This window comes from Acanthopagrus latus, chromosome 13 (genome assembly GCF_904848185.1).
Source record: "Acanthopagrus latus isolate v.2019 chromosome 13, fAcaLat1.1, whole genome shotgun sequence".
NCBI classification, from domain to species: domain Eukaryota; kingdom Metazoa; phylum Chordata; class Actinopteri; order Spariformes; family Sparidae; genus Acanthopagrus; species Acanthopagrus latus.
The window spans coordinates 5,573,558-5,593,563 of record NC_051051.1 but is presented as its reverse complement, the minus strand read 5'-3'; the positions used below and the strand labels follow the sequence as shown (position 1 = coordinate 5,593,563).

At 43.3% G+C, this 20,006-nt stretch overlaps 1 protein-coding gene across 2 annotated transcripts in view; it reads left to right on the top strand.

The window, feature by feature from the left end:
* LOC119031941 (seizure protein 6 homolog) overlaps positions 1-20,006 on the top strand; it is a 104,292-nt gene that overhangs the window by 47,957 nt on the left and 36,329 nt on the right. For both annotated transcript variants that reach the window (XM_037120767.1, XM_037120766.1), the window contains 2 exons: positions 6,940-7,698; positions 8,189-8,310. In XM_037120767.1, coding sequence (XP_036976662.1) covers positions 6,940-7,698; positions 8,189-8,310 — 881 coding nt within the window. The remainder of the gene's footprint in view (positions 1-6,939; positions 7,699-8,188; positions 8,311-20,006) is intronic.

Genomic DNA, 20,006 nt, shown 5'->3' with positions numbered 1-20,006 from the left:
TGCCCTTAAAAACATTTTCAAATGTTACCGACAGGGATGGTGCGACGTTACGTAGCTGAATGTGAGGGGGCATGAGGACACTTCAGGGGCGGGTGAAAGTTTTCCACACTGTCAAGACCTCTTGGCTTCCGCTGAGACCTTCAGTGTGCTCTTCTAAATGTTCACACAGAGGAAGAAACATTTCACGAAACACATTTACTCCGAGGACAATAAATGGCGTTTTACTGTATCGGCACCGTTGCTCAGAATAAGATAACAGTTATCTCATCCTGTCATGGTAATTACCACCTCTAATTTATGAATTACTGTAGCTCTAATTAACCAGCCTCAGTGTGCTGTGATGTAATGCAGTTACATGCACAACCTCTTAAGTGTGCGGCATGGTATCTGCTTTTTAGCTTGTTGGATCCGCTGGAGTGAATTAAGTTTAACTGAGGTGCAGAGTTAACGCGTTGTATTAAATTTCGGCTCCCTGCTGTACGTCTGCTCCGTCTGTTGTCACTCGTCAGCCCTTAGCAAAACGTTCTGGACCACTAGTGGCACCACACAACCTCCACAAATGTTCACATCCATCGTTTCATTGTGACTTTGCATTCACTGTCTGGTGTCTCGCCGGCACGTGACGGGTTAAATGTGATAGCGTGACACCCGCTCTGTGAACCCGGTGGAGCAGATCACGATCGCTTTGTTCTGACAGTAGACTGGTTATGCCAGCGTATTACAGTACATCTATACTTGATTGGAGTCCTTCAAGCACAATAAATTTAAATTGGCTGGCAGTAGGGTGTGATTTTCTAACTGTGGATGGAAACAGGTGAGAACAGCGCCTGTCTGTGTTGCAATATGGGGACTGGATAGTCTGGCGAGGGTTGTCGCTTCTGTCAGCTTGTCAAATAAGACGTACCCGGCTGGATACCAATCAAACGACCAGAATTTCCACATTTCATTACAGCTTATTTCTGAACAGATATTTGATGCCATCTCTAATATTAACATGAAAATGGCTGTTATACAAAAGGATCTTTTGTTCTGCCGTTGTTTGTACCGTACCTTCTGTATGTTTTTGTCCCCACCCAGTGAAATTTATGCGAATTGCTGGCTAGAAAACCCTTGACAGCACAGACTTAATTGGTCGCAGAGCCTATGTCCGTGTTTGCTGTATCGTAACACAAACCAAACTTGACACACTGAGGCAACATGCTCGTTCTTGGGGAATCCTCTTGTGTTGACAACTGAATAGTTCAACAGCAGCCTCATCTCTCTCTCATCCTGTTTCCTGTCCTCTCTGAAGCGGTCCTACCAAAAAATACAACATGACCGTTTACGGCAAACTGGACTTTAGTCGTACGGTTGCAGTTCGGTAAGGTTTAAGCAACGACACGATCCAGTTAGGTTTAAGAAAAGATTGTAGTTTGGCTGATGGACATCTTTGCTGCCATAATAAATACTACAACCCCTCGAGGTGACGGCCTAACAGTAAATGTATGTACAGGTTTTGATAAGCCGCTCGCACAGTTGACCTATATAGTCATTTTTCTGTGGGCTGAATATTTTGATTCCATCCGTCAATAAACAGCCTGTGTATTTAACTTGTTTGGCTTTGCATTGACAAGTATTAAGTGTAGACCTGTTATGCTTTACTTCAGTGTGTTATCGGCTTTTGTGCGTGTCAAAGGTCTTGAAAGTTAAAAACCCCTGAGTCTCTCTCATAGCCTCTTGACGTCTAACCCCAAAATAAGTGTATGAACCTGAAAATGAGTTCATTATGTTTCCTTTAAGGCTAAAAGTGCTCCATGCGTGGACAACGACAACATATATTGTCTACCTGTTTAATCTGTTCTATGGTATCGTCTTTTATCCAGAGAAATGTTTTTTGAATTATCTTTTTCATGTTCACAGTCTGGTTGGGCCAGTAATCTAATTTAGTGATGCATTTCCCAGACTAGCTGCAACTTTAAGGTTGTATTTATCTGAGCATAAATATGCAATTTCACAATCAAGTCTTGATTTCATCTTTGATGTTTTAGGGCATTTCAGACGCAGAGACGAAAAGAATTTCACCTAATTTACGACCAATGAATGCAACACTGTAATTGGTCCCTTCCAGTTTTACATTTATTGATCTTTATCACAGATTGCATTTAGAAATTCAGTTTTTCAGCTCCTTTGCCTCAAACACCCAATTAAGGCCCAGAGAGGAGGACGGTGCGGTAGCGCTACTTGCTCCTCTGTAATCACCTCTGTGAGGTCTCCAACCTGGACACATTGATCCTGTATTGATCTGTGTATGAGAAACTCTGGTCTAACCCAGTTCTCTGCTCGCGCTCCCTACATTCACTCGATATTCTGACAGGCAGGAGCTCGACGGTCAAAAAGCTGACCAATGCACAGACAGAGAGAGGGAGACAAAGACGAGAAAATGCGAGGCCAAGTTCAGCCTCTAGTTCAACGCAGCCAAGCCAACGCTCTCTATAAACACTCCCCAGCTTTACCACACAATATAGTGTGTGTGTGTGTGTGTGTGCTGTGTGTGTTTTAAGATCCCTCTATACTTAGCAGATATGAGGAGGGGGCAGCCTTCCCTACTTCAATCATTCATGAAGACCTCCCCTTTACACTCTTTATCCCCGCCGCTTGTGTCAAATATGCTTAGTTCGCCTTTATAGCGCAGCTTTCGCCGCTCTTGTTGTGACAGAATAAGGCTACAAGGAAATGTTTCTCCTCCATCTCAGAACATCAAAAGGTCTTTGAATTGCTTCTGTCGCTAAGAAAGATAAATGTGGCGTTGCGTCTGCCAGTAAAATGTAAAACCATGTGTCATTTCTGTCAGCCGGGGAGAGGCTTTGTAACAAAACTGTTTACTCTTCCTCTTGAATGGCCTGATCAAACTTTTATTAGCTGGGCGGCGGTGAAACTACTCTGCATCAGCAAAATGTTACAATGGCTTACAACTTACTTTCAAAGTTTTATGAGCAGAGCGGCGCTTCTCCCGCGACCCCAGTTCGTTTTTCACGTTCATTCAGACGCCGTTTTCTCATTTCAAACCTAAATGTATGTTTCCTGTTATGGGATTTACTAACAGAATCAATAAAGACAAAGCCGTTTTTCTTTTCTTTTTTTTTTCGGGGAGAATCTTGGCAAGCGGATAAACATCTATTTCAGGTAGGAAGGAACAAGCCGCAGGCACCGATAATCAATACAACCAGAATGAGCCAGTCAGTCGGAGAGTATGTTAAGAAGCGATCACACGGGGATCTCACAGGTATAGACGTAAAGACTGGCTGTGTAGCTGGTGAAGTCTAGATAATACACTAGCCCTGAAGAGAGAATCACAATAGCCAGTAAAAATAGACAAGAAACAGAAAGTACATATAGAAAAACACACCCGCAAAATCACAAAACACAACCACAAATAGAAAAAAAAACTGCCACAAATAGAAAAAAAAACTGCCACAAATAGAAAAACACAACTGAAAAATCAAACAACTGCAGATAGTTTAGTAATTTGAGGTTGTGTTTTCGTATTTGGCGCTGTGATTTGCACCTCAGGGCCACTGTACAAGCAGAAGATATATGACAACAGTTATCTGGCAATTTCAAGGCACAAACTATTTTAAGGAAATGTCAATCAAACTCACTCCAAAAAAGACATTTATGAATATATTGGTATGTTGTTACCAACCGTGACACATCCCCATATTTTTTAACAGGGACAGAAACATCGTGCTGCCAGTCAGACGACCTCCACAAATGATTTTGAAGTGAATCTTATGTCTGTTTTGACTCCCAGCCGAGGCTCCCTTCATCCCGCCGGAGCGCTGTCGCACGCAGCAAACGCTCACCGTGACGAAATCTGACTCATTCGCTGCCTGTGTCAACAGCATCCTCTCATCTATAAGCATGAAAAGTGTGCTGGCAGCTTTTCTCCCTCATTAAGGCAAACTGTCATCCGGATTGCAAGCTAATTAAGGTGTCAAAGCAGACGCCATTGTTTCATGTAGACACATGTACGCAGACAAATAAGAGGATTATACAAACTCCCCCACTGTTTTCATATTTGTCTTTGCCACGTTTTTTTATGCAAAACAAAAGAAAAAAACATATAGCATGTACTGACTGTATGGTTGGCTCCAGGTAAACATTTATGCTTCTGTATAGGATCTGTCTATATCTGCAAACCGGCTGTATGCAGCTGCACGGAGAAAAGATGTGTAGTGAAATGCTGGACGAAGGTTTGACAGTGAAGGGAGAGAAAATTAAGTAAGATGGGAGATTGCATTGATGCCAAAATGAAAGCCAGAATTCACAGTCAGCCGAGGTATTTTTAGTCAGCTCCTCTCACCATCCCAAAAGGACGATGATTGCCATGGATGTTTTATTTATTTATTTATTTATTTATTTATTATTTTTTTATGTCCAGCAGCACCCAAAGAAATACACTGTACTTCTACCTCTATCTTTAGACTGAAAGAAATCCTGCCAGCACACACTGTAGCATCAAGGTTCATAAATGAGGCAAACATCTTTGCTGTCACCTGACGATGTCTAACTAGCAGCCAGCTGGAGAACGTTTGATCACTGTCCTGTCAAAGCCATCGAGGACATTCAAAGGAGTTCATCTTTGCTAATGTTTACAGTGTCTGGGGGATTATTCGCTGTGGCCGGAAACATCCATTCATCCGATTTTTCATAAACAACTTTGGAGAAAATGTAGCAGACAATGGGGGTGATTATGGCACTTTTGGACCCGCGGTACAATCATTTGGCGCGAAATAAACCACTTACGCTGCATTAACCGATTGGCCGATCGGTCCTTCTTGGGCTGTTAAAAGATATGCTGATGTTTAAACTGGCATAGAAGCAAGTCTTTAACGAGTTGTACAGTGTACCGGGATGTAGATTCGCTCGCCTCTTCCCACAGTTGAAGAAAGGTTCTGTGCTGTAGCTAAAACCAGAATCCTGCCTGGAGCAAAGTCGTCGCTAAACCGTTCAAGGGTAAACGGGGTAGATCTCTCAGTGATTTCACACACTGATTAAGGCTGATAAGACAGGTGTTACGGAGACAGGTGTCGCCGTCAGGTGCAGCTTTAATCTTTCCACTCTTTAATTTAATAATCAGGTTTGTGTGTTTTACTTCTGTCTGCTGGTTTCTGTTTCATTATTTTGGGGGGCGTTATTGCAATCACTTATTAAATCAGCAGCGCACCTGCAGGTACTAAAACTTTTACTGTGTTTATGTGACTACCTTTTTATTAAAACCGGAGCTCGGTCTGTCTTTTTTAAATGGATTAGCAGCGTCGTTGCCAAAATAGCAAAGTCGCTGCAGAGGACATTGATTGTTTTCGGGCTTTCGCTCTGCAAAATGTAATTTAAAAGTTCCATGTTCAAACTTCGGCAAGTCGACTTCTGTCACTTGCAATGTGTCAAAGAACAGAGGAGTCACTTAGCATCCATTCCTCTTTACTACTACAATTAAACACTCTAAATAAATAAATTAATACAATAAATAAACACTTGGTTAGGGTTAGGAAAAGATCGAGTTGTGGCTTTCTGGATTTTTCACCACTAATATGACTGGAAAAACAAGTTTATTTGTATAGCACAATTCGGAAACAAGGCAACTCAAAACACTTTACAGGGGCGTAAAAATGAAAAGACATTAAAAACAAGTAGGAAGTCATCAAGAAACACATCATTCAAACAAGTTAAGAATTAGGAAAGTAGGCGAAAATAAAATAGGTTTAAAAGAGACGAGATGAGATAATAAAAGTCACAGTGCAGTGAAAAGCAGTGGCAGACAGGTCCTCCGTCTTGATTCAAAAGAGGTGAGAGTCGGAGCAACTTTAAACCATTTTAAACTCCCAGCCGAGCGTTTGACACAATAAACTATCATTTTTGTTGAGACCACTGGATTGTTTCAGTTGTTTTTGACTTTTCATTAGTTATTATGCCGATTGTTTTTCATTTTTGTATCTGCATTGAATGTATTCTTGTATTTGACACCCACCGTTTCATCCATTCATTGAGATTTTTTTTTTTTTGGTTTACATAATTGCGAGTACTGTACTGAATTATGGGAAATTTAATAGTTCTTCCTGTGGAACGCTCAACAATGCCGGCGCTGGTGTTTGAGCGGTGTGTGTTTGTCTGTGTGTGTGCGTGCTGCCGGATCAAAAGGAAGAATGAGAATACAAGCCTACAGAAGAACGCCTTAGAACAATATGTGTTTTTTAAACCTTTTTATCCTACAAGTAACTAGACTATTTCTGCGCGGCGCGTCTCCGCTCTGAGATTTAACTGCCTGCGGGGTGTGATTGTTGAATTTGTCTTTGATAATAAACGGGCTTTCTGCGAGCTGCAACTCACCACTGTCAGCATTAATAAGTCACAGGAGCCTTAAAAGAACATCCTTGTAGACGATGCACAGTTTTTCTTCTTGAGTGCGGTTCAATAAATACGTATAGAATGGTATCTGCTGAAAGAAAAGGTATGATTTTATCGCTGAAGATGCGCTTGAGAAAAGCTGGATGTTATAATCACATCGTGCGTAACGTATGCTGCTAGCAGTGACCTACATATGTCAGCCCATCAGGCTGTTTTGCTCTTATTAAAGCTTCTATAATAGATATAATGGATCATACTTACTATACTGCACCCCGCCTACTGAAGCCTCGCACACACACACACTTATGCACACACACAGGCGTGCATATAATGAACTGATTTAAATAGCAACAAAGTATGTGTGGAAGAATTATACTTGGGGACGGCCTCTCACCTCATTAGGCATAATTTTGGTAGATTATAGGCCGGCTGGCTTGATGATTCTATAATGAAACTGTAAAGAAGACGTACCGCTCTTGTGTACCATACGTTGCTTCTGTAGCTCGCTGGCCTGTAAAATTCAACTCAACACAACCCTGTTCTCTCACCCTTTAGGTCCAAGGGAAAGCCTGGGTGTCAGTAGGAGGGCCATGTACCCGGACAGGGACACGTCGACGATGGACACGGAGAGCGAGGTCCACGCCGTCACCACCGTGCCGCCGGTAAACATCCCAAACCACCAGCCTGTCTTCAGAGGCATGCTGCTCCACGAGCACCTACTTACGAGGGACTTCCAGGGAGACCAGCACTTTTTTAGCAGGGATGGCTCCGTGGCCGCGTACTCCACTGTGCCTGGCTCTGTTTCTGATCCAGGAGACCCCGTCACTCAGCTGGTGCCCCACGAGGATGCCCCCGCCTTCTCAGACATTGCCACTACAGCCACGGCAGCCGCCACCACCCCGCTGACCACGTTCTCTCCCACGACACCGAGGCCGCCCATGTCTTTCCCTCAAAAGAAGTCACCTGAGGAGAAGATCAGAGGGCAGGATAAGGTAGAGCCAACGACAGACTCCCTCACCACTCAAGTGACTCCGAACAACAGAGGTTCACTCGGGGAAAATAGCCCGGTGGCTTCCTCATCCACGCAGAGAGGTCGACCTCGAAGCTGGAGTGCTTTTCCAACTGAGGCCACCCTCGCGCCATCCTCGATGAGGATGGAGAAAGGCGAGGCGAGGGAAACAGATGTGAAAAATAAAACCGGCCCAGATCAAACGCTCCTCGACTCAAAGCCAGCGGCTCAAGATGGAAGCGCCACCACCACCACGTCCACGACCGTCACCACAACTACCACCATCACCACCATGCAGACAGCAGGTAGGCTCGCTCATCCTTTCTCTGACTTTCAGCGTATGTACTGAGCAGAACATCCGGATGACTTTGTGAAATAAATAGCAGCAGAATCCAAATAACTTTCCCCCTGATGGATCCTCAAAGTTAACAGAACCTCACCCCAAATGTTTAACACATCCATCCCAGAGGACGGGAAAATTAGACATCAGGTCACCGGAATAACTGCTGTTCACTTTGCATGCTGCACACAGCTATTCATCTCTCCACCTGGGATAGCGAAGTTGCTCATGTGTCAAAAACAGAATCTGATTTCGCCCTGATGTGTCCCGTCTGTCCTTTCCACCGGCCACAGCGGCCTGGAAGCTGAGATGAGCAGTGTCGGAGTGGAAATCTGCAGAGATAGTGAGAAGGGGTTACGGGGGTTCATGGAGACACAGGTGGGCTGTGTAAAAGATCAGCGGGCTGGCGAAAAAAAAAAATACTGAATCACTTGTCTTTTTACCTTCTTCCACAGAGCCATGCAGTCTGAATTTCACCGACCCCGAGGCTAACATCGAAATACTGCAGCAACCGGACTCTGGAATGGAGTGTAACTACTTTGTGACTGTGTACCTGGGATACGGCATCGAGGTTCAGGTCAGTGCTGAAGGTTACTGTGATGATGTATGATGTTATTAGCTGCATTTTTAAACCCCCGATATACAACGAATGATAAAGCAGTGAAGTTCAAAATTGCATCTTTAGACCCAAGTGTTGCTGCGTGATACAATGTTAATACAAAAAATATGAGGAAGATGAGAATTGTGCTGTTTGGCTCTCCATAAGCACATGTCATGAAGGTAAAATAATGTTAACGGAAAAGGATTTTATTCATCCGGCAAAGAGCGTGGACACATTTCAGCTTGGCCTTAGCTGTTACAGTGTTTCGCTGGTTCTTGTGTGGGTTGATGGAGATAGACAGGCAGCAAATTGCTGAGGTGAGTGGGTGGAGAAGGGGCACAAGTGATGGGGTCTGTCTCAGGTTGAATGTTTGCTTGGTAAGTCTTTTCACAAAAGGTTATAAAAATTAACTGTCAGTGTGCGCATCCCCTGGCATTTGCAATTCCTCAAACGCCTCATTTACCACCGGAGACTTTAAAATGTGCGAGCTTTGTCTTGCCGCCTCTGGAGAGCCAAGATAAGTCTTGACAGAGTATATGTTTTGAGAGTGTATTTCTCTTTCCAAAGCTTTCTCTGGAGTAACTTCAGTAAATCTTGAGGCGCCATTATGCACGGACGCACCTACCAGAACGTGTGCATGCGTGCACGCACACATGCATGCATTTTCACCACATTTGATGTATCAGCTCTTGACTTCCGCTGTGCATTCGGTGGAACATTTCATTGGGGCTGTAAGTGGAAAACATATAGACATTTTATCATCGCACACCAGGCCTGAAAAAGAAACAGGAGGGGAGCCATGTGTTTCAGCAGGCACAATGTGAGCAGATGGGGCCACAGTCTCCCTCCCTCTTACAGCTAAACTGATATTGATCTGATGGCAAACTATACAGAAAACTGCTTGGCACGGCTGAACGGAATGAGGAGCCGTGGTCTCTGTTTCCCAGCAAAGACATCAGCTCGCTGAAGATTGAAAGATAGAAATTGAAGTCAAGTTTGTGTCATACCTTCTCATCAGCGGTGTGTGAAGCTCCTCCGCCTGGAGGCTTTTCCCAGGTCCCGAGGTTTTTAAAGGAATGAGGGAGATCACAGGGTAGACTTGCGGAGCAGCGGTGTGCACAGGAACTGTTACGCAAGCAGGGGGAACATTTCACATTTTGACTGTTTTTTTTTTTTTAACACGAGGTTGATTTTCAGCTCTCGACTACCTCCTCACTCACCTGTGCTTAATTCTCGAGGTAAGCATGAGGGAGATGGACACATATTAAGCCTTTTCATGGGATTTACCTTTTTTTTTTTAAAGGACTTATCAACACAGCACAGGCAAACACACACACATATTATGCAGGAAGACAGATAAAACCATGCATTCAAATCTGAAAGTTGAGAGCGCGGCAGCTGCAGAGCTAGTGGTAGCTGGCTAATATCCTCTTTGTATTCACACACGCTCTGCTGTGTCTTGGTCAGCCACCCTTTATAATTTTTTTTGGGCATTTTGCCTCAGTTCACAGCGGAGAGCAGCAAGAAACATGAGGGGGAAACAACAAGAATCCCTAGCAGGATTTCAACTTCGGGCACCACCATCTCATGTACCAAGAAACCCTCCATCTTTTTTGTTTTTTGCCTTTTTCTACATCGATGATCGCACCAGCAAGGAAGACAGAGAGATAAACTCTTGAAAGATGTGTTTCACTGCTGGGAAGGTGGTTCTTTTAAACTGGCCTGTCTATGCAGGAGAAATATTTTTCAGATTCCTGCCATGACTAGAGAAGAAAAACAGAGAAAATGGGGCTGTGGTATTCCCTTTTACTCAAGCGGTAGAAGAATGTTGTGCCCAGGGCGCAGAATCACCAACCGAATGGCTAGCAAATGTCCAGGTTTTGCCAGCCACTCAGATTACCAGCGATTGTTTTTTGGGTTTTTTTTTGAAGGAAATCAAAATAAATTTGCATGTTTTACGAGCATTTGGCCAGTGACTTGTGCTAATTTTATGCCCCAACTGGGTCGCACTGCGCCACTAAATGCTCCGGCTGCTGGATGATGATGCACTGTGAGTTGGGCAGGGCTCGGTTTTTGGCTTGTCCTGGATTTTTGCATATTGAATTAGGCAATGCAGTAACAGAATCTTGATTCTTATTTGATCAGCGTTGCCCAGTTTTCCAGTTTGATCAGTGTTTTTGGCAGCCTCTTTTTTTCTTTTCTTTGGCGACAGACATCAAACCGAAGAAGCTCAGGGTTAGAGGTAAATGATTGGAAGATTACAGCCCCATCGTAGGAAACAAAAGTGTGGCCATGGAGTTGGGCAAACAACAAATGTGGAGATATAATCTGTAGTTTGAACAACAGCCCTGTAACCGGCAAATGTTTTGTGACCTCTTTTGTGTTGAACGTTCTAAGGACTTAAGGCTCATTGTAACACACTTTTTATTTTCCTGTCTTTTTTCAGCTAGGTGTGCATTGACACATGACTGCGGTGTGGTATCTGTCGAGATAATGTGCTTTACTGAACAATGTGACAGCAGAAAAAAACATGCTGAACAGTTCAATTAAACGCCGTAGATCAATTTTCCCCTTTCTTCTCTTTCTGAAAGTCCTGTTTCTCATCATTTTTGACCGGCGCAATTGTGACGACACTAAATCATAGATCCAATTACAACCGAGAGTTGAAATGAACTGTTGTCGTTGCGGCCGAATTGATTGCTTCCACTTTGCTGATGAGCTTATTTGTCATCGTCGCACAGCGATCTCTGGAGGGATCACAGACTCGCCCCACCTCCTCCTCCCGCTCACTACTTCTCCGGTCGGATTATGGACAGTTTGTTGATTCAGGGCCAGAAGATTTTTTTTTTTTTTTTCTTTTCTCACACAATCTAAGAGTATTAGTATTCACTTTGATCCGCGTTTTGAAAGCATTTACTGTGGCTGAACATTAACATGGGTGAAAAATGCGCTCCGCACTTCAGAGCAGAGGAACCGTAGGAGGGACGTTATGGCCGGAGTGCGTGTTCATGTTTTTGGCAGCCGGCCTCCTTTTATGGAAGGGAGTCATCATTATAGTAGACACACCGGCAGCTGGCAAAGGGTGCAGGAAGGATGCTAGGTGAAAGAGAGAAACTCTGAAGGACAAATGAGGTTACCGCATGATAAATGTTTATGTTGATGTGTCCCCGTGGTTCAGTAAATCACAGTGTATTCACACTGCGCAGGCACGGCGTCTGTCATTTCCAACACGCGGACCCCCGTCTGATTTTGGGGGCAGCGTTCGAAAAAAAAAAAATAGAGAGATTGGTGGGGAATAAATAAGCAAGATCAGACATTTTCTGTGTTTAGTCAATACCCCTTTCAGCGGTTTGGCAGCTTGCGAGAGGAGGGAGGGATGAAAAATGTATCCGGAGAATTTACTGCCCTCGGCCTGACTGTTCAACCTCTCTGCCACAGCTAACGGCACATAATGCATCGCCCCATCTGGCGATTCTGGCCGCGTTACAATTTATTTGCAGAATAATTGCGCAGATATTAGAAGGCTGATGTAACACCAAAAACATTCAAGCATAAGAGATAAACCGATGCTGTCATAAATGCTGGCAGTGTTGCACATAGGTATTGCTGAAATATGTGGAATATTGTAGTTTTACAAATAGAGGACAAACTGTCAGGTATGAATTGTGGATTTTTTGCCACTGACATACTTTGCTATTATATGAAGTTTGGCAATGATGAATAATTTGAAAGCCGTTCACATTCGCGTTCTTGAACACTTGGTCGACAGGTTTAATTCTCAGTCTTACTGTGCGCTTAGGTTGATCCGAGTGTGGCGAGTTTTTGCTAGCAAAGATATTCAATTACAGTTCAACTCGAGATACTTTAGTTGTCCGCGTGGTGGCAAAGTAAGGCTCATGGAGTAGATGTACACAGATGCAAACAAAGTCGGTACACAGCAGGTTGAGTGCTAAAAATAGACTAAATCCGCTAAAGGATGATTACTGTATTTGCATGAGGTGCCAAGTATCATTGAGGTGGATCGATACTGCTGTACGTTAACTGCAATTTCGTGATTATGTCAAAACCTCGACTGTGTCACTCAATTTTCTCAATATTCACCCACGAATGAGCACTGCTCTTGAAAGCTTAAGTCCACTGTATTTATACACACACGCAGAAAATGACAGTTTTTTTTTTTTTTTACCAGTGAATTGCTGATATCTTAAGCACATCTTATTTCTGTCCTCTCTATCCGTCTCCTGCTCTTCTCCGGCACTCGATCCAGCAATAAGGTTTAAGTAGAGGACAGATGGAGGTTTTCCAGAACTGGGCTGTGGCATTAAAGTGCTTAAAATCTGTTTTGGAGCTTTTTTTTTATTTGATCAAATAAATCCTCTGGGTTAGCGAGCTATCAGCTCCTTCCAGGCCATCTGTCCCGCTCTGATTTCTCCCGTCTCCTCGTCTTAGGATCTACCTGCCTCGGTCTCGAGGAGTTACCATCCGAGCCTCTGCACAGGTCGTCCCGGCTCTGTTTCATGGTGGCCACATCGATGCACTCTCGCTGAAAGGAGAATGTATTGTGTGGCGAGAGGACTGAGAGCGGTTGATACATTTCAGGGGTTAGGAGCCCAGACGTGGCCAATTTCTCGCGCTGCCTCAAAGGCTGATTGGGGGGGTGCTTCCATTTTTCTGACAGGTTTAAAGCAGCATCATTCAAGAAGATGGTGAGGGAGGACTTGAGGTCAATACTGTATAAGTCATTTCTTTCTTTTCTCAATCCCTCTCGCAGGTTTTTCCATCCACCTTTTCCTTCGGCTTCCATTTCCATTCAAGCCTCATTTCTTCTTTTGTTTTTGCGTCTCGCTCATCTACCTGCGGCTCACTGTGTTTCGAGTTCCTTGGGTGAACCAGGGGATAAATCAGCAGAGCGCAGGAATGAATTAACACAACCTGACTTGCTCATTTTCTCATCAGTGTCTTCTTCTTTTCTCCCTCGGATGCTTTCGGATGCACATAACAAGCTTTTAATTATGATAATTGAAGCTGATCACTGTTTTAAATGTATAATTTAAATCATGACAAAGTAATCCGTTGATTTAAGGGAACATTTGCCCAAAAATATGAAAGTAAAGTCGTTATCTTTCCACCCTCAATTGTAGATGGAAAGTCGGGTGGAGTTTTGTAGCCCAGGAAATGTTTAAAATGAGTAAATGAAATGGATCCATACATCTTGCCCAGCGTGCTTTAAGTTTGCGGAAGCCCAAAGATCCCAAATTGATATGAAAGATAAAAACCATATCTTAACTGTAGCTACAAAGCTAAAAGCATTAGCGCGCACCCCGTCTTAAGTGGGTGCAGGCGGATCTCAGAGATTCTGTCAAGCCTATGAGCCCTAAGACAAGCAACAACCTTTAAAACAAGTGCCCATCTACTTTAGTTGTTTAAGAGAATGCTGCAACATGTTTTTCTTTTTTATGGACTTGTTTTGTGGACTACAAAACCTTACCCGACTTATCGGCGAAAGGGTGAGAAGACGATGACAGAACTTTTATTCTTTGGGTAAAAATGTCCATTAACTTTCATGCCATTATGATGAGCCACAAATCTCAAAATTGTCAAGCCAGTGAAAGAGAACCCAAAACTTCGTCTTTGTTCATTTCCTTAATTAAACCTCATAAATATGAAACGAAGGCCGGGAGTCTCGGCGGAGAAAATTACAGCTTGCGAGTTTCTCGTCCTCAAATGAGCAAAAATATTGTTTCACTCCAAAACAAAGCAAAAAACATAAAACCAAAACGTCTAATGAGCCCAAGGCTGCATGTGCTAATAACACGCGCTCCAGGTGGGGATAAAGTACGGTCAGGGTGGATCATCGGCGAAGAGCTCCTTAAAGGATTGAGATGTTACAGAGCATGCCAAATGTTTATAGCTAACCCTGACGCGAGGGTTAACGATTGGTGTTTGATGCTGCCTCCGCGACCGCGCTCCTCTGACTCCAATCAATACTCATGTTAATAAGCAACGCCAACACTTGATACACGGTCTCCTCTCAGTGCTGGGTGAATTGCTGTATTGATCCTTGCACTCTCATTTTAATTCCAGTATTTCTTACAAAGGAAGCACACTGCACATGGCATTGACCGCGGCTGTGGGCAGCTGATGAGCGAGGGGAATTAAATTTTGTTTTGTTGGTGTTCAGTGACCACTAGTGCTCTCATCAAATAAAGAGGGCCGCGGGAAAGCATTATGAAATTTCCACCAGAAGAAAAACTCCTTTTTTTTCTTTTTTATAAAACCAGATGATTGCTGTGATCCTTCCTCCTCACCTCTGACATACAGAAAGGGGTGTCTTAACAAGGTAATGCATGTGTTTTGGCCATTCTGGTCCCCGCCAGCACAAATGACACAGCACCTAGCAGCTATGCCCCAGAGAAACTGATCCCGACTGAATAATGGAGGCCAAGGCGGGCGTGCTGCCTTTAATCAACTTGAGATGAGGCAGAAGGAAGCCTTCATCATGTTGCACCTTGGGGGAGAAAGATGGGACATAAAGAAGGCCAGTTTGATCTTGATTAGCTTTTTAGGGTGTCAGGGCTTCTCTGAGATGAGTTTTCATGGGGCCCAGCCACCCCGAGAGGAACGCTTTCAGGTGACACTAATTGCTCCTCCACCCAGCTAGCTGTCATAAAGGCAGAAGACTCTGTCTGGCAGAAGGCTGTGCTCTCTCCAGCTCTTTTTTGCCGTCACGATGAGGATGGGGGAGTAAAGAGGCGTTCGAGAAAATATGAGGAGTAATCAGCAATGCATGAATTTAAATCTATGCAAAGACGCACGCTGCGGCAAATAAACGGAGATGTCAAGGCCCGAGAGGCACCTCAGAGAGCGAGGTTGATTTATCAGAGGAGCAAGAGTCTCGTCTCATGGACGTGTTTCAAATACTGCAGGTCTCCAAGGAGACACATCATGCTCATTTTCAGGTTCATCGTTTTTATTTTGGGTGACTGCTAGAATAGGTTGACATGCTTTAATGCTCATAAAATAGATCATTTATCTCATGCTGCCCGATTCTGCAGCACTCTGTTTCAGCTCCTGTCACTTTAAGGCCCCACGGGCTGCTCTGATTGGTCAGCTCACACATGCCTGAGCCATTACCACTCAAGCCATATCTGGTCGGCTCTGTCGTGCTGCTAGTTAGCTTCACCTCTACCTTCTATATAGGCATAATGTGATGTCAAGAAGAATTAAAAGGTGGGACCATTGACAGGGTATTTTAAAGGGTTTTTATTTTACAGAGAGGAGCTGTCGTTGGCACGAACATAAAAAAGTAATAGGTTTCCTTTGATGGGTGCTCTATGCTTCTGGAAGGAAATTAAAGTTAATATTTGAGAGGATGGTCACTCGGTAGTGGAGGCATTTGGTGATCTCTGCGGCATAAAAATGGATCTTAAATGTGACACAAGTGACAATGAGCAAGTTAGTATTGTATTCAGCCACTGGCTCCGGCATACCCTCATTAACATTCAGCTTCTGCTGATTGGCATGAGGATCCATTGTTTTAGACAGCGGGGCAAATAGGAAATGGCCTTGGCTGTTTCATATAGAGGTGAATGTTCAATTAAGATAACGTTTTTCGTATAATGACTGCTCGAAGGAACTGTGTCCTTTTTGTACGAATTTATCAGGAGATGCACAAAAAAGCAGCAACTGGATGTGGCGCTCCGAGATTATTCAAAAGCCTCCGATACGGGGCCGAAGAGGTGGGCGCTCCACCAAGTGTGCTCCACTGCATGAGCCTCCGTGTTTTATCATAGTAATGATGACACTGCAGCTGGTGAGCCCAATGGCTGTTGATTTATTGCCCCCGGCGGCAGGGTCATTTAATTTCCATGTATAGTGGGATCATTTTGATTACATACTGCTCATTTCTGCATCAGCAATGGCTCCTGCGAGTCAGTGTGAATGTTCACGGCGGAGCACCACCAGATGTTTTCAGCAGTAAATTATCAGTGCGAGCCAGCCTCTGCGGACAGTTAACTCTCACTGTGTACTTATGGACAAATTAATAAATGAGTGAGTAAAGATTACATGCCACGTGTTAAGTCCAATTAATTCTTTCTTTTTTTTTGACTCCTTAATTGCATGATACAGATTATTAGGTTTATCTCCTGTGTGGGACACACTGTCAGATACCAGCAGTTACTCTAAAGTTACAGATTAAAAGCCACGCAAGGCTGCTTTCTGTTTGGACGTGATAAGATGGATCTCTTGGACCTCTGCTCGCTGTTCACTCAGGTAGTTCAACACCGCAGCACACTGGAAGCTCCCAGTTCGACAAAGGTCACGGTAAACACACAAAGATCAAGGTACTCAATCCTGCAAATATTGTTATCCTTTAAAGGTTTATTTAAGAGATTTCTCCACATCTTTTGTATTCTGAGTGCAGCTCTGGGCCTGTCAATTGTACCATGGCCTTGCAGGATGGTCGGTTCATTATAGTGGTTTGATTGAAAAGAGTAGCTAGAGGAAAGGGATGACCCTCTCTCCTCTACTCTCTTCATTTTGATTGAGCTCAGGAAATATTTTATTGGAACGGTCGCCGGGAAAAAGAAGCGCTTGAAGTCAAAGAGCACCTACCCGAAGGACAGTCTTCCGTTTCTTGCATTTTTTAGAGCTCATATTTCATAAGTTCAGCTAAAAAACAACACTAACAATGATTCTCTCTTCTTTCTTCTAACACGTTTTTTTTTTTTTTTTCCCCCTAAATGGAACAGCACAATGTTTAGATGGCATCCTCTGATAATGTTGTGCATGGTGCACAAGTGTGCTTGGTGCAGAAGTGTGCTTGGTCAGCCAAATCCCCAGCTCCACAAATGTGTCTGCTGAGGCAGAGATTCCAGCCAGGAGTTACAATAAGCCTGCTCTCATTACAGTCCAGAGGAACATGCATGTGTGTGTGTGTGTGTGTGTGTGTGTACATATGTGCACGTATGCACATGCACGTACATGCATGTGTGTGTGTGACAGTGAGGAAGAAGTCCCTCTGGGCATTGGCTGCAGCACTGGTGAAGATAAGGTAGTCTGATGTCTCCTGACATGGCCAATGATTCATAATTGAGGTAGGACAGCTGTTGCTGGCTGCACTGACAGGTCCCAGGGTTGATGACAGATGATAGGGCCCTGTGGGGCCAAACTATCTCTAACACTGGGAGAACTATTTCCAAATGTTCACTGTCCGCTATCTGCTCACCTGTCCTTCATGAGCCTCCCTTGTATATGTAAACCAGGCAGCCGCAGACCCACAATCTGTTTGACCTCACTGAACATCACAGTGTAAATGAACACAACACAATAAACACCTGCACAGTTGGTTGTTTTACTAATGCACAACAGAACACTACATTCATGTAGATTGTTGTGTTGTACATACGGTATGTACACAACACAACAATCAATAACCTACATTCATATATGAATATATATAAATAGTATGAATAGTAACAACAACAACAACAACAACAACAACAACAATAAAACAACTACAATAAGACTGAAGATTTCCATCGCAGACAGTAATAATGTGTCACAAAATGCTGCAGTGAAACAGTCAAGAAAAAACCTAATCACAACTTACATGACAACAATATAATAATTAGTCAAAATTGTGTAGCACTCGATTTAATAAAGTAAAAAAATTGCTACCCAAGGAATAGTCTAACGAAAAGAACAACGCTTTGCAGAGAATTTTAAAACGCAAACATATAATTAAAATGAAAATGCATGAGTAAATAATTGAAACTGACATCATAAAAGCAATCATATTTATTATTAAGAGAGCTCAAGTACCGCCAGAAGAAAAACATGAAATATTCAGTCTCTTATATATGAAAAAACGTCTGTAGAAGTTATTGTATAGGGTGGTGTTCTGATGTCCGGGGACTTTGTCTGGTTACCCTTGGTTACCAACGGAGACCTAGCAGAAACCCAAGGAGCTCCATCTATCAATCTGAGCTGACGCTGAGGCATGTAAGTAGTCAGCAAAGCAGTGATTTATATATGGAGCAAAGCCATTTAATGCTTTGGAAGTCAGCATTAAAATGTTAAAATCGATGCCGAACAGGGAGCCAACATAAGTTGGCTTGTAAAATGTTCATATCTTTCGGTGCCAGTAATTTCCGACAGCACTGTTCTGCACCAACTGAAGCCGGTGGAGGAACCTCTGACTGAAAGCAGCAAAAGAAATTGCATCACTGTAGTCCAGGTGGGAGAAAATGCAAGCATGTACTTCTTTATGTCGGCGGGACACAACATGAAAAATTACTTTTGTTTGAGGTAAAAAACAACATGAATGAAACATGAGTGGCATACATGCATTTTAGATTAATGAAAACAGAAGACATTTGCTATTTTTTTTTTTTTTACTGGAGCCCTTGCTACAAGTCGCTCATTATGGGTCACATAAAAAAAGGCTTAATTATATCTATACATTTTTAATTTAAACTGTCGGCCATCTTGGCTGCAGTGGTGATGAGGGTGATTGGAGCCGGGATAAAATGCTTTCCACCAGTTCCACCTTCAGCAACGAACGCATTTTGACTTTGACAGGCCTAATTTATTATTTTTTAAAAATGCATTTTCGAGAGATGGTTGACAATACTGAGTGTGAACCGCGGTGGAATATGAGCCACCTCGCATCGAGGCGACAGCTTTTCATAACGGTGGCGTAAGACAGAAAAACACAATAAAGGAAGAATAATTTGAAAATGAAATTGAGAGATGAGGGGCGTTACAGGCTCTGGTCTCTTGTGTTCGAGCACAATATCAAAGCTCAAACCTGTCTAAATTTTCTGTTTTGTGAAAGAGGGCTTCTCTATACAACGCCACTGCAAACAATCAACAATCAATGACAATACAATCGGTTATTAATGTAATTTAGAGATGAGTGGATATGCAATTCCCCCGTTGTCTGCGCTTCAGCTTAATTTCCTGAATATAGGAGTGCGCGTGTGGAATTGCGGGAGGATTGCTTGTGCTGCACTGTGGGTTGAGTTATGAAGTTATAAGATGAGAAAGTAGGCAAAATAACCTGATTTGCAAAGCATCCGAGCTCTCCGTATTAACTCAGAGAAAAAAGGCACAAGTGGGAAAACAAAAAAAAAAAAAAAGAACTGTGCCTAAGGCTTTGTCATTGCAGTTGCCCTTGAGAAACCGAGAAACGGGGATTCTAAAATCATGTGACATTCCCTTTATTACTCACTGTGACACTGCTTTTTAAGGCTCTTGCAACAACTGCACTACCTCAGCGGCGACAAGATGCACGTTTTTGTATTAAAACACACACAGAGGCGATTTTATAGGACACGTAGAAAACACAGGAATATCTGTTTTTCAATATTTTTAATCTCCTGTTTGCTCTATTTGTTCTCCATCTGTCTAAGAAAAACAAAAAAAAAACCCTCCAGAGTGGCGTCGGGTTAAATCCAGCTTGTGATAAAAATCAAATCAATCAAAGCGGCCGACCTCACGGATCATTCAGGAGGAAGTCACCTCTAAGCTCAGTCTCAGAGTGTCCATTAGCCTCCCCGCGCTCATTGTCAGCTCCCCTTCGACTGAGTGACAGTTAGTCAGCCTCACCAAATTCATTTTCCTGCTGCTGTTGTGCAACGTGCACGTCCTGTCCACTGTCTCAGCTT